Source organism: Scomber japonicus, chromosome 12 (assembly GCF_027409825.1).
Source record: "Scomber japonicus isolate fScoJap1 chromosome 12, fScoJap1.pri, whole genome shotgun sequence".
NCBI classification, from domain to species: Eukaryota; Metazoa; Chordata; class Actinopteri; order Scombriformes; family Scombridae; genus Scomber; species Scomber japonicus.
In genome coordinates this window covers 14,088,051-14,101,994 of record NC_070589.1, presented here as the reverse complement: position 1 = coordinate 14,101,994, position 13,944 = coordinate 14,088,051, and the positions used below count along the sequence as shown (strand labels likewise).

Sequence of the window (13,944 nt, the reverse complement as noted above, 5' to 3'; positions counted from 1 at the left end):
GATTGTGGCCATGATTCTAGAACTAGTTAACTTAAAATTGGCCTGAGCTTAACCGAAAAAAGAGAGTGCACAATCAGGATTAATAGTCTATTAAGTTAATTAAACTTGATCAAGTGTTTTGGTCAGACATATAACAATTTAACAATATGTTCCAAAGGCTTATAGCATCCCCTCTATCATACACTTACCCTGATAATAGGTGAAGATATTATAGACAGTATTGCACTTTTACGTGACTGTTTACAGAGAGGCTTTAATATTCATAGGCAGTACAAGGTTACTGGACCTATACTTTTTAGTAAAAAACTTCAACAAGTACAAAGATTTACTTTATTTTTAAGGAGCGGTTTCTTTAATGCAAATCCAGTTAGAGGTTTTCTCACTTTATTATTGCCAAATGAGCATAACTGATTTTTCTCTGTAGGTAAATAATCATAATAACATTTCCTGTGTGTTTTTGTTTTGTTTAGGTAATATCAGAAACACAGAGCGACTGAGCTATGACAAGCAGCAAAGCTACAAGATTATGGTGACGGCCTTTGACTGCGGTCAGAAGAGAGCAAGAGAGGATGTTGCTGTGCATATTGATGTCAAGCCTGTCTGCAAACCTGGATGGCAAGGTCAGAGATAAAGAAACAACCACTGCAATATTTTCAACATTCCTTCATTTATCTTGCAGTAATTGACAGTTTAATGTAATGTAAAGTTTAAAATTTAAAGCAATACCACTGAAACTGAATCAAGCAAGTCTTTTCAGTTTGAGCATATCCTATCCCTCGAGGGAATTCAATCTCATTTAAGAATGAATGTCTCTCGAGGAAGGAAGAATTAGAACAGCTGACAAAAATCTCCAGAGGAAAAGTTGACTGGAGTGTGTTTTCCCTTCAACAAGCTAGCAGCTTGGCATTCGAGCCCGACCGTCTCCCCTGCTGCTTCACCTGTCAGCACTGACAGCATCTCAGGAGTCAAGCTCACACAGGAATGAAAGAGGAAGACAGAGAAAGATAAGAGGAGGGGTCGGGGAAGAAGAGACTAAGAAAGAGACTGAATGAGGAGACAACCCGAGGGAGGAAAGAGGGGAAACAATGTTACAGTGAAGGAGAGAAGTGATGATTATTCTAACAGTCACAGACCCAGGTGGAGATAAATGACCTGATCAGGCTATACCGTGTACTGTTTAGAAAAAACACAATCTTCTGCAAAGTTATGGTCTTGTAATCTGAAGTGTAACAGCTTTGAAACATCAGAGCTGGTAGTGCTGTTTTGCAGTCCGTGACTAGATCCCCTTATAAATTTCATGTATTTGCATCATATGCTACATGTCTTTAATCGTTTATTCTGACAAGCATTTTGAAGGATAATAATATTTTAGCATGAAAGAACCTATTCACATTATATGGGAATTTGCTCAGTCAGTCAGTGGAAAACAACATAATTTAACTTTCTAAATATCTCTCGGAGTCATTTAATTTCATGCAATACTCCTATAGGAGATAGTAATAAAGTATGGCTTAGAGTTGGAAAGCAGCACTAGATGATACTTCAGCTCTTCTTCATCCTTTCATTTAAAAATATCTGAACACTGAGAAATGGCACTCAACAAAGACCTAAAGAAAATAGAAGGGACTAACATGTGGCATCCAAAACACACTGATTTATAGAACATAAAACCACTGACAACACATAAATAGTCTGATCTGGAGAGTTTAGAGCTTAGAGAAAATTCTAAGATCTAGATGGTATCACGTGGTTGTCAGTTCAGCACCTTTGAATTACAAAGAAACACTTTATACCCATTATACCCTGCTAACATTACCATTAATGTTTCATGATATGTTACAATTTGGCTCATAACCATAATGTTTGTCTCAGGACACTTGATTTAACAATCTGTAGTCTTGGTAATAAATGCCAGATGTGTATGTACAGTACTGTATACACACACACACACACACACACACACACACACACACACACACACACACACATAAATGTTCACACATGTGCACATGTATCCATACACAATAGGCTTATGAATCTCCTCTCTACCAGGCCTGTCATGTAACCGGCCTGGTAGAGAGATGGGTCATTTCCATCTTGTCAATGTGACACAGGCCAAGGCTTCACTGAGCAAACTGCCAACCTGTGTGGTTTCTTTGTCATCTTTTGATGATCAGCATGCTCATTATGAAACCACGTACAGTAGAACAGTATCATTGTGTCTCCTACATTAATGTGGACTGGTCTAATAAAACTTTAAATTACAATAAACAGATTGAATAGGGTTAGGGTTAGTTAATAATAATTTGTAAGTGCATATTTAGGCAGACAGGCAATAATACACTGTTCACATAGCATTTCAATTTTATCCTGCTTCAACAGATTTCTTAGCTCTCCCTTTTTATCAGAAGAACATCAGCTAAATATGAGTCATTCAAATTTGGTAACGATTACCAGATCCAGCTCCACACACATCATCACAGAGAGGCAGCTCTAAATTGAAGTATTGTTGAACAATGTGTACATAATATATTACTATGTTTTATGTCATATGAAAATGTGATTTAATTAACCTTAAAACAAACAAACAAGATAAATATAGTTAATTATGTGATACCAAATTATCTGTAATTGCATTAGATGAGACTTCTAAAATTCTGAAATAAACTACTTATTGTATATAAACTTTGGATAATTGATTTGCCCCTTTAAGGATGGAACAAGCGGGTGGACTATGAGCCAGGGACTGGGAGCAAGCAACTGTTTCCTAAGATGCACTTGGAAACATGCGGTGGTCCCTTATCTGGTGTGAGAGCCATGGTAGAGCTGCAGACCAATCACATTGGGAAAGGCTGTGACCGGGAAACTTACTCTGAGAAGTCTTTGCAAAAACTCTGTGGTGAGTAGAGAGAAATGAAAAGAGAAAATAGCAACTGATGGCAGTAGAAATGATGAGTGGGATCCAGAGGTTAAAAAAACAATGAAATGAAACGCCTTGTTGAAATAGTGTATTTCTCCTTAGGAGCAGAGGGTAATAATGATGAGAGACAAGAAAAATTTTAATTTGAAGAAGAAATTACCTTTTGACGTCTCAACTTATTCATTATATTAATATGCCAATTTCCAGTGTGCCATTTTAATCCTGGAGACTATTCTGAATTTCATTTTTTGTTCTAAATTAAATTTCAAACACCATTCCAAACTGTGACATGTTCTCATTATTGCTTCCCGTTTATACACTGGACCATTGCTTTGTATTATTAAATATACAATATGTGAAACACTTTAGTGCCACGTTAATAATGAACTGAATACTATTACTAACAGAGAGAGTATTTCTGTTGAGAAAACTAGAATCAGTTCCTTGCTGAGGAATAATGAAAGTCTTAACAGATGTTTTTGTTGTCATGCATAATGATCACTTTGAACATTTTTTTCATACACCACATCGTTATTTGACCCTCTGTGATCAGATCACCTCGACCAGTCTCAAATCTGAATTAAAATTTGTAGGAAAGCAAAACAAAAAGGGATGTTTCATCATTGGATTGACAAAGTTCTTAATCAAAGTGTTTTGTAAATCTATGTTTTTGATGAATGATTATGTGATATTCTTCTGATTGGTTGATCCAGGTGCAGCGTCAGGCAGCACTGATCTCCTTCCTGCCCCCAGCCCTTCCACTAACTGGACTGCGTCTTTGCTGACTGACAGCGGGCGAGACAGCGACCTCATCTACCAATTCGATGGACACCGGGCCGCCAATGTCCCAGATCACGTAGTGCCCCAAAACCTGACTGATCAGTTCACCATAGCAACATGGATGAAACATGGACCCAGTCCAGGACTTAGAGCTGAGAAGGAAACCTTACTTTGTAGCTCTGACAAAACTGGTGAGGAAACGATTTCACACATGCTCACTGATAAGATGTAAGGTGATACCCTCTAACACAAATGTTAGAGGGTGAAAAATGAAAACTACTGACGCTTTGGGTCCTTTATTAAAGATTAAACATTTTAGACTTTGATTTTCTTACTATCCATTGCATTAGAAACACACTACATCATGATGAAAAACTAAAAAGACTTTTGAAAAGGTACTCTAAGCTAAAATAATAAGGGAACTAAGTCAAGTCTGAAGCCCACAATGGCAAAAACTCCTTGAAACTTTAAACCTTTTCCCCCGATGCATTTCTGAACTGAGCTGGCTGTACTGTAGTTAAGCAAGCCATCTGCGCATTGCACTCTCACAATGATCTCACAAAAGGCTTATTAGCTTAGAAAGTGTGTAGTCTGATCTTGTAAGGCAAAACTGCAGAGTAGTACATGTTATCACACTCTTCCCAACTATTTTCCCCTTCATAACATTGTGGCTAAAATATGTGAATGGTGTCCGGAGGCTCAGGGTGAGGGCCCAAAAATGTCCACATATTAAGTACCATCTCTCGGGCTGAACCAGATAACAATAAGGGTTGGAAATAAAATGACTAATATATTCATTTTTATGGCATTTATCTCAAGAGGAATGTGTCGAAAATAATTATCAAATCATTTCTAAACACATTGTCAAAACTCATACTCTCATTAATCCCTCTAATATCCTCTCTAGTATTTAACACAAATATTATTTAGAGTTCACACTGTGGCAGATTTCTGGTAAAAATGTATTCATAAAAATATCATTCATTTAGATATAAGAATCATAATATAGTGATTGGAATTTAGCAATAATCACTTTATTAATCAGTAATCAAAAGTTACACATGCAACATTTATCCTGACCACACTCACTGGATTCATGCTGGCAGCTGCTGTTTGAGGTAGCTGAACAGTGCTATGAATCTCCTCTCTACCAGGCCTGTCATGTAACCAGGCCAGAGTAAATTAAATTGCCTCCATTAGAAAACATAGTACTTAGGTTAGAGGCCATAATCCTGTTGATTAATCTTCTTAATTCATTCATTAATCTTCATGTATAATTATGTTTATTTTTGTCCATGTTTTTTTGTGTATGTGTGACCATGAACGTGTTCTTCCTGTCGCAGAAATGAATCGACACCATTACTCTTTGTATGTTCACAACTGCCGTCTGGTGTTCCTGCTCAGAAGAGATTTCACTCAAGTCGACACTTTCAGACCTGCCGAGTTCCACTGGAAACTGGAGCAGGTGAGGAGTGTATGTGTGTGTGTGTGTGTGTGAGAACTTGACTGTGTTTGAAGTGTGAACATAGATTCATAGTGATAATCTACAGCAGGTGAAGGGCTATCATTATTTGTGTAGTGAAGGAAGAGGGTCTCTATTCTAATTACCGGAGGTCCTCCATCACTTTCTTCTGCTTACTGCAGGATATAAGTGGGTAGATACTGTTATCCTACACGCTTACACATATATACACACACAAGCATAGACTCAAAGTGGAAAGTCTGTTTAGTTATGGGTAATAGCTTACTTAGCTATTGTTATTTGTTGTGTTTCTTGAGAGTTGTTTAAAGAACCAGTTTGTAAGATTTAGTAGCATCTAGCATTGAGGCTGCAGATTGCAAACAACTGAATATCCCTTCACTCCTCCTCCTCCTCCTCTTCCATGCATGTAGGACAATCTACTGTGGCCACGAAACTTGCAAAAGCCAGTGTTTGGTTTGTCCATTCTGGGCTACTGTAGAAACATGGCAGCCACTGTGGAAGTGGATCCATTCTCTATGTAGATATAAAAGGATCATTGTAAGGCATTGAAAACACAACAATTCGTATTTGTGATTGGTTATACACTAATTAAAACATAGTGTAGCGACTACTTTTCCAAAAGGCCGCTGAGAGACTTAGTAGGCTCTTATCTGTGACACGTCCACAAAATCAAACTGAAGTCCAGATGATGTTTTTACTTCAGTTTATTTGTATGAAAAAATCAAAAAGGACTGACAAGCAGCTGTTCTACAAACATATAAAAACCCTGATGTGATCCGACCGTAAGAATAAAGTGATGAAAGATGATGATGGTGACGGTCAACAGAAAATATGGGAGCTCTACTAACTCCCTTTGTCCAAAAACTCCCGCCGCCACCCAAGTGAACAGGTAAAATAAGGGGAAACCACACCCATGTGTCAATCAATGCATGTGATGCAATACATGCAGCTGAAGCAAATTATTAACATAAACAAAACATATTTTGGCTCCTACACATAGTGATGAATTTTATATTCCATTTACAGTATGCCAATATTTTTGCCAGTTGATTGCCCTAAATCTGACACAGTGGTCCTTTAAGTAATTTGCAGTGAAGCTTAATGTTTCAGTCCAGCAGAAATCCTTTGAAAGGAACAGGTTGTACACCGTGAAGTTTCTTTAGCCAGAGAGGTGCATTAAACAGTCATAATCCTCCTGGAGTTATCCTGGAGATGTACACAGTGGTACTGTAAATAACCCTTGAATTACATTAATGCACAGAAGGCAGGTATTTTTAGATAAAGATAAAGAAAAGAACATATTTTTATACATTTTAAAGACATACAATGCATAGGATCTTGAAACATTGAATATAAGATGTAAGACACTGTGCTCTACCAACTGAAATGAACATAAACAAGTGAGTTCTCATTCAACTTCAATATTATTTCTATTTTCAGCAGCAGCAGTAAAGCTGTAAAAAAAAAAAAAAAAAAAAAAAAGCCATGGCACTGATGAAGCAGTCATATGGTATATTATATGTCTACTGGTTTTGAATTTTGACCAACACCAGTCTCATAGCTTCTGCTTCTACGGTGTGACAAGGGCTCCTTTTGAACTGTGATACATTCAAACAGTGACAAACTGTGTTAACTCTGTGTCTTATCTATCTATCTATCTGACACTGTCCTCTTGTTCACCTCTCCAGCAGCTCTTTTGGTATCTCATCTGTCTGTCGCACTCCTCATCTCCTCTCCTCTCTCCCGTTCTCTTCTACTCTCTTCTGTCCAAGTCATAAAAGGGATGCTATCAGAATATCCCAAATCAAAATCTAACCAAATCTCTCTTCAAATCTTCAAATCTTCAAATCTTTTTTTCATAAACTCCTGTTATTTATGTGTTTTATGCTAGACTAGCTAGCTGGCTAAAGAGCCCTCTTCTTCACCAACCTGAGCTTGCAGATGAGGCAGTGGGACTCGGACGTTCTTGACTCATGTGCTGCTACAGCAACGGGAGAGAACTCTTCCTCCACCTCCTTTAGCCTCGCCTGCGCCTCATTGCCCTCATCCTTTTTTTTTTTTTTTTGAAAAAGCTTCTTATATCCCTAGCCAACAATGACAACCTGGTGCGCTCTCTCTTTTTCTCTGTCTCGCGGCCACACAAAACGCATGTGCCAAATAGTGTGAAGTATTGCAGGTCTGCTGCTTGAATGCCACAGAAAGTACCCCAAACATACTTGTTTTTTTTACCGTTATCATGTAATTTTTCAAGGGCTTTGATGCATGATCGGAATGATAGATGAATAGATGTTATTTTTTGAGATGTGGGGCTGAAACGCATCGTAATACATTCAGGGCTGTAGCCTTAGATGTTTAGCCTAATGACACCACTGCAGGGTCAGACCTTTGGCAATGGAACTGGCAGGCATAAAGACCTTGCTCAAGGACACTCAGCAAGGTGGATGCTTGAATGAGAATCATCTGGCCGAAGGGCGTCTAGTAGTCACTGTGCCACAGTTCACCAGGCAGAAGCTGAGCAAAGAAAATCCTAGTGTGAAAATGGAAATAAAATCCCTGGAGTCAAAATGATTTAAGTGATAAGCCAATGAACTATCTTGTAAGGGAATCTCCCATTTGCACAGACTCTCTGTAGCTCACTAATAATGCATGGTACTGTAGATGTATCTAATCTAATTCTTTACCCTTGGGATACAGTATATATCCACCTCATACTGAAATTATAAAAAATGCTTCATAATAGCGGCAATCTCTCAAGAGTTTTGCTCACTAAGTAGATAGATAGTATAAAAGATTTGTATTTGGGTTCTTCTTATTTACCAATGTGTGACCATTCATCAGCATGTGCATTTTTGAGTATGTTTTCTTGGTGCTACTGTACCTCTGGTGCCTATGTGTAATTACCAGCCAGAGAGTTGTTTGTTTGTAGGTCACAAGTACAACAAAATGTATTTTTTCTCATGTGTACCTTCAACCAGGTAGTTGTTTGTTCTAGGTCAAAGGTAGATTTAAAATTGTTTTTCTCAGCCCAGTGTTCTTTTCTCCTGAGGCCTCGAGAGGTATGTGTGACAAAGAGGAGGACAGCCAAGAAACAGACTGCTGAGTTTTCTTAGCAAACAACCTCTAGACACAGTTCTATTTCAGTCTCTCTTCTTCACTGTCTCCTTTTATCTTTCTCTGTCTCTCATTCACTCCCACACACATGTATAGCAGAGATAGTGGGGATCCCATTTGCTCTTTTAGCTCGATCTTGTGAACGACTATGGAGTAAGCATGCTTGCACAGTCAAAGAGAATAAATGAGATACTCACCAGTACAAATCACTTGTGTAGAGATTCTCATTAAATAAAAATGGGAACTGGTCTGAAATGCTAGAGGTTAACAAATGAGATGACATCATATGAGCACAAATGGACAGGATAAAATAAAAAACCGACTTTGTGATCTCTTCATATTGTGGTATCATCAATCAGTAATGTACAGTGCAGTTTATCCGTAACTGCCTTATGTGCTGTTTCTATGTTTTATACAGTATGTTTCCTGCATTTTTTAAATTTAAATTTATTTTTTTTACAAAAGCCTGATCATTTTTAGAAAGAGCAGCAGATAATTGACATGTTGTTTCAGATCATTTTAGCGTGGATTTCAACATGTCTTGCAGCTGGATTGCATTACTGACAAAAGTCCAAAACAGACAGGTGTGTTTACCTTTTTTTCCAATTGATTTTTGCTCCTGTTATTTTTGAATCTCAGCACAACCTGGTGAGTACAGAAAGAAATTGCTGCTCTTTGAGACTAAAGAACTGACATCAAAACCTCATGTGTGCCCTGAAGCAACACACAGTATTTTACCTGAATGAGAGAAGCTGCAGCCTTCTATACATACAACATACTATTTGGATTTTATTGCTGATAATATAAGGTATAGTGGACTGGGCAACTCATATGCAGTATTTTCTTAAATCACTCATTTATCTTAAATTTATGACTGAAGGGTTTCTAAATCGTTATCTATGAAATACATTTAAATCTTAATAAAACTGCATTAGTTTTTATTGTCATAGTTTTTGGTAAATACAGTTCAATACCTGTTGGTAAAACATCTTTTGTGCAGTAGATATGAAATATTGAGCAAATATTTGTTAGTAAATCTGCTTTGTTCTCTGCAGACGTTTTCCAGATACCAGGTATTGTGGTTGTGGTGCACTGGAAAGGTACAGGGACCCTTACTGGACCAGAGCTATTGTTAATATTATTAGTTATACCTGTGACTTACCTGCTATGACAAGTCAATATTTCTAGTCTAGTCTAATGATTAATCACTGATTAGATCAAGTGTTCAGGTTGGTCACCCTGATATTCATTTTGTTTAATTCTTTGTATTCATAAGAAATAATAAGAAAGATTACAAAACAGTCCCTTTTATTACTTCACTGTTACAACCATACTAACAGCAAGCTACAGCAGGCCGTACTTAGCTCATTATAACTCAATACTCAAGCTCTGTATAATAAACAGTTGATTCACAGTACAGCACAGATCCATCGACAGCTGTTGTAAAACCATGTTGTTTAACAAGAAACTCAAGCAAAACTTAAATGTGGTTCACAGCACTGCAGATACACAGTGCTAGATGATGATGTAATGTCAGTTTTACCTCATGTAGTGGAACTTGCTAACCAAAATCAAACCATGAAGTCAAGGAAGGAATGTAACATTATGAAAGATGAAAGATTTTTGCACATTTTACAGTGTATGTGATTTTTTTCTTTTAACTTGCTTTCTGTATGTTATTCATAGTATCACTAATGATTTAAATTGTATTTGTTCAGTAGGCCTATCTCATAGATGAATGGGACTAAATAGAGGTTGAACTAAGGACAGGAGTTGTTACAGTATAGTGGTGGATAATGAGCACAAGCTCAAACAGTATTAGAGACTGCTGGTAAAGGACTGTGGTGGAAATAAGGAATGGGAAGGAGTAGAGGTGACTATAAGATGTAACAGCTTTTTCTTACTGTCCTTTTTTTCTCCAGCACACCGAAAGGACACTCAATGGTTTCCGCGGCAACTCCATTTAGCTCTATTGATTTTGCAATTCTCACCCCAAGAGAGAGGAGGCAGAGAGGGATGAAAGAAAGCTGGCAAAGAGAGAGTGCGAGAGAAAGAGGCTTCCATTTTCCATGTCGATCGAACACAGTGAAGGAATGTCACATCTGACAGAAACCTTTACACACGCACCCACAAGCACTAACTTATTTGAGAGTGTGTATGAGAACACAACCATGCATATACACACAGGATACCCATTTTCCTCTTGCTCTTTCAGACTAGAGGATGGATCACTCCTCTCTGTGCACATTATTCATTCTTCCCAAGTCCAGAAAGCCTATCAGTTCAATTCAGCTGTCCAAAATATATTCACTCACAGTCAAAAAGTCCCACACAAATAAAGATCCACTCCTCTACTATCCTGCTAGCCAAAGATGGTAGAAATCTGTCAAGCATGTAAACAAATTAGAGGATAGAGGATAAGGAAAAGGTAATTGTCTACACCGTTTTATCCAGATAGTTCACATTTGAATGGCTTTAAGTTTACCTAGCTAAGTGAGATAAGGAACATATGTGTGTATATGTATGTTGTGTCATTCATTTAAACCCTTACAAATTAGGTGTTATTTACCCTCAGCAAGGTCCTTTTATAGATAGAGAAGGAAAACAAATCTATGCTAACAGAGGGGTGAGAGGTGAGACAAGCATTTTACACAACTGAGACCTGATACGTGGAAAAAATTAGTCGAGAGCCAAAGATTTATTTGTGTTGGCAGCTGTTTCACGTAAGTCGAAAGATAACTGTACAGGTGATGGAGCGTGGTGGCGGATCATGTGTAAATCATAGATAAACTCTCCAATTTCTTGAACAGGCCGTGGACCTCCTGCTATTAATCATTTATGTCTAAGTTTGATTATACTGACTGACTGTTGGGGGGTAGTACAAAATTATCCCCATTGCTTGTCTGTACAGCATCTACTATTATCTGTCTTATCTTCCTATTATTACCATGCGTGTAGTACCATGGCTTGTTCTCTGTGCTGTGGTGATTAGAAACCTCCTATTGTTTCTCAGGAGATTAATTGGATGGTGTTGGTGGTGTTGTGTGTGTGTGTGTGTGTGAGAGAGTCTGTATTGCTTCTCTTTGTGTTTGCAGCAGATATCAGGACAGATTGAAGTGTCTATTCAAAGTGTGATTTAGTGCCATCTCCAAACATTCAAGCCTAGCAGATAAATGTTTCAGTTCACTTTTTAAATTCACAATTTGTTTCTTAAAATGTTTAGAATTAGCAGTAAGGATTGGAGTACCTTTTCAAAATATAAAGCAAAGGCAACAGTGAGAGTTCAAAAGTTTATAGTGAAACCAGTAGAATAAGATCTTTGTTGCTTTTTGTGAAATAGTCCTTGTAGTGAATGCTTTGTGTTGTCTGAAATCCATCATTTGTTTCAGTCAGCATCATGTGTTTTCTGACTTTGCTGTGTTCACTTTTCAGTTTTAATATTGTCAGCTATGAATCACTCTAATTTTGTATGACTTCCTATTGCAAAGATTCAATACGCAGCACATTTACAGAAGTATAAATAAGCATGAGCTGGCAATGATGAAACAGACATTTTTCTTTCATTTTCTGTGAAAGCAAAACAGAAAAAAACAGAGCAACAGAGAAAATATTGAGCATTGCCTCTAGCGTATACATTTCAGTGTGTCTGTTTATTTTATTTCTAGCTTCTATTTTTCAAATGACCTCATTTGAGAGCTCAGCTGTACTTTGTCTCCTTTAGGCACTTCCTTTGTTACTCCTATGTAGAGCTGCACCATCTCACTAAATGTAAATGCCTTTGCAGTGTGTTTGCGTGCTGAGACTACAGGGTGATGGATGTTACTCTGTGTGTGTGTGCTTGCATGTGCTTGCGTGTGCGTGTGGGTGTGAGAGTATGTGTGTAAAAGGTGGGGCCCTTAATGCTACTATTTGCTACTTCTAGAGCACTCAGCATGTCTGCTGAGTGCTCCATAAGCACCACATAAGCCTTCAGTCAGCATACTAATGCATTGACAGCTTGTTTCCATTTCCCTATTTCCTCTCCATCCCTCTGTCTCATTGTCTTTCCATTCTGCTTTAATGCCTTACTTTGATTTTTCAGTGAACATAAAGGTGAAATTTAGATAATTGATTGGTACATGGCTACTTAAGCTAAGTAAGAACAGAGAAGACATTGCAAAAGAGACAGACACACAGAGATTTCAAAAGTCCTGCAGCAAAACACAATTTCAAAGCAGACCTTTGACTTGCAGTGGGCAACATGTCTTGCATTGATCTTAGTTAATCTTAGGCCTCACATCTTTCTTTTCTTAGCTTTTTCAGTTGTATAGCTGACATGAATCAGATCTTGCGTTAGCCTCCCTTTTTTGGAATACTCTGGCGAAACTTATAAAAGTCAATTGTGATGCAATATTTAGATAACTATTTTTGAATTATATATTATGGGTTATACTTTCTTTTCAACTAGTGGAGCAGGTACAGCTGTGGGTGTTACATAGTTTGCTTACTAGTGCACTTCATCTTACATTTAGCTTTGTGCCCATCACAGTTAATCAGTGATAGAGCTGCTTTTATACTACAAGAACCCTAACCCTTTTACTCACATGCTGTTTAGCATTTTACTAAACCCTTTTCTTTCTTTCTTTCTTTCTTTCTTTCTTTCTTGCTTGCTTGCTTTCTTGCTTTCTTGCTTTCTTGCTTTCTTGCTTTTTTCTGGCTTTCTTTCTTTCTTTCTTTCTTTCATTCACTATTTTTCTCTTTCTTTCACACCCTCTTGTTCTTCTCAACCACCACACTGAAATATAATAGCCTGGCATCAATAATGCAGTGCCATAACAGTGGCAGAGTAGAGAAGAGGAGAGAAATGTGAACAGGAACAGAGGAGATGAAAGGGGAAAGAAGAGAGGTATAAGTTATGAGGGAGTGATGAGGTGGAGGTGGGTATAGCTGAAGAATGGCAGAGCAGAGAGAAGTAGTTCAGACAAGGGCACATGACACAGCAGAGACGAGGAGAAGAGGCATAGCAGTGCCTAGAGGTGAAGCTTCAGATTTACTGAAATTAATCTTGAGAGTGCTAAATTCATAAAGATGATCAAATACTTAATAGCTTTGGAGAGTACAATATCAAAATAATAAATTCATGCTCCAGTCAGTGTCAGTTATTGTACCACTCATTATACCCTTCATATCAGCAGGCAGCCTGATGGTCTCGGCCAGTGGTTCAGTGGTCTAAGCAGGCATACCTGTCGGTTGCTGTTAGTCACAAAAAAACAGAACATAAATAATAGTGTTATGATTTGTATCCATTTTAGAAAGTCTCACCCTCTCTCTCTTCAGTGCATCAAATACACTCGACCCCTTATTATTCTGTTTATGTCAGCAGATATAAAGTGCAACATTGATATCTGTGAATGAGGAGTCATGTTTGATTAGTGTCATTATTATTACTATTACAATGAATTACTTACTACATATGAAAAAATAAAAAATTGGACTCGACTTACCCTGTTAGTAGTCAGTCTAACGTAGAGCAGGCAGCATCAAATTGCTTTGCCAGAGTTCCTTTAAATTCAGCCTGCTGACTGTATAGTAATTTTTAGGCACAACCGGCTGGTATGATCTTCCTTCTTTTGTGCCAATGTATAAGACGTAATAGCTCCTCGTAAATATG

The 13,944-nt window shown here is 37.8% G+C and overlaps 1 protein-coding gene across 1 annotated transcript in view; it reads left to right on the top strand.

Moving 5' to 3' along the window:
• The window catches only part of clstn2a (calsyntenin 2a), a 143,876-nt gene that overhangs the window by 112,105 nt on the left and 17,827 nt on the right, over positions 1-13,944 (top strand). Inside the window, exons 6-9 of the mRNA XM_053329745.1 lie at positions 471-620; positions 2,714-2,899; positions 3,634-3,891; positions 5,044-5,165. Of these exons, the coding sequence (XP_053185720.1) occupies positions 471-620; positions 2,714-2,899; positions 3,634-3,891; positions 5,044-5,165 (716 nt within the window). The remainder of the gene's footprint in view (positions 1-470; positions 621-2,713; positions 2,900-3,633; positions 3,892-5,043; positions 5,166-13,944) is intronic.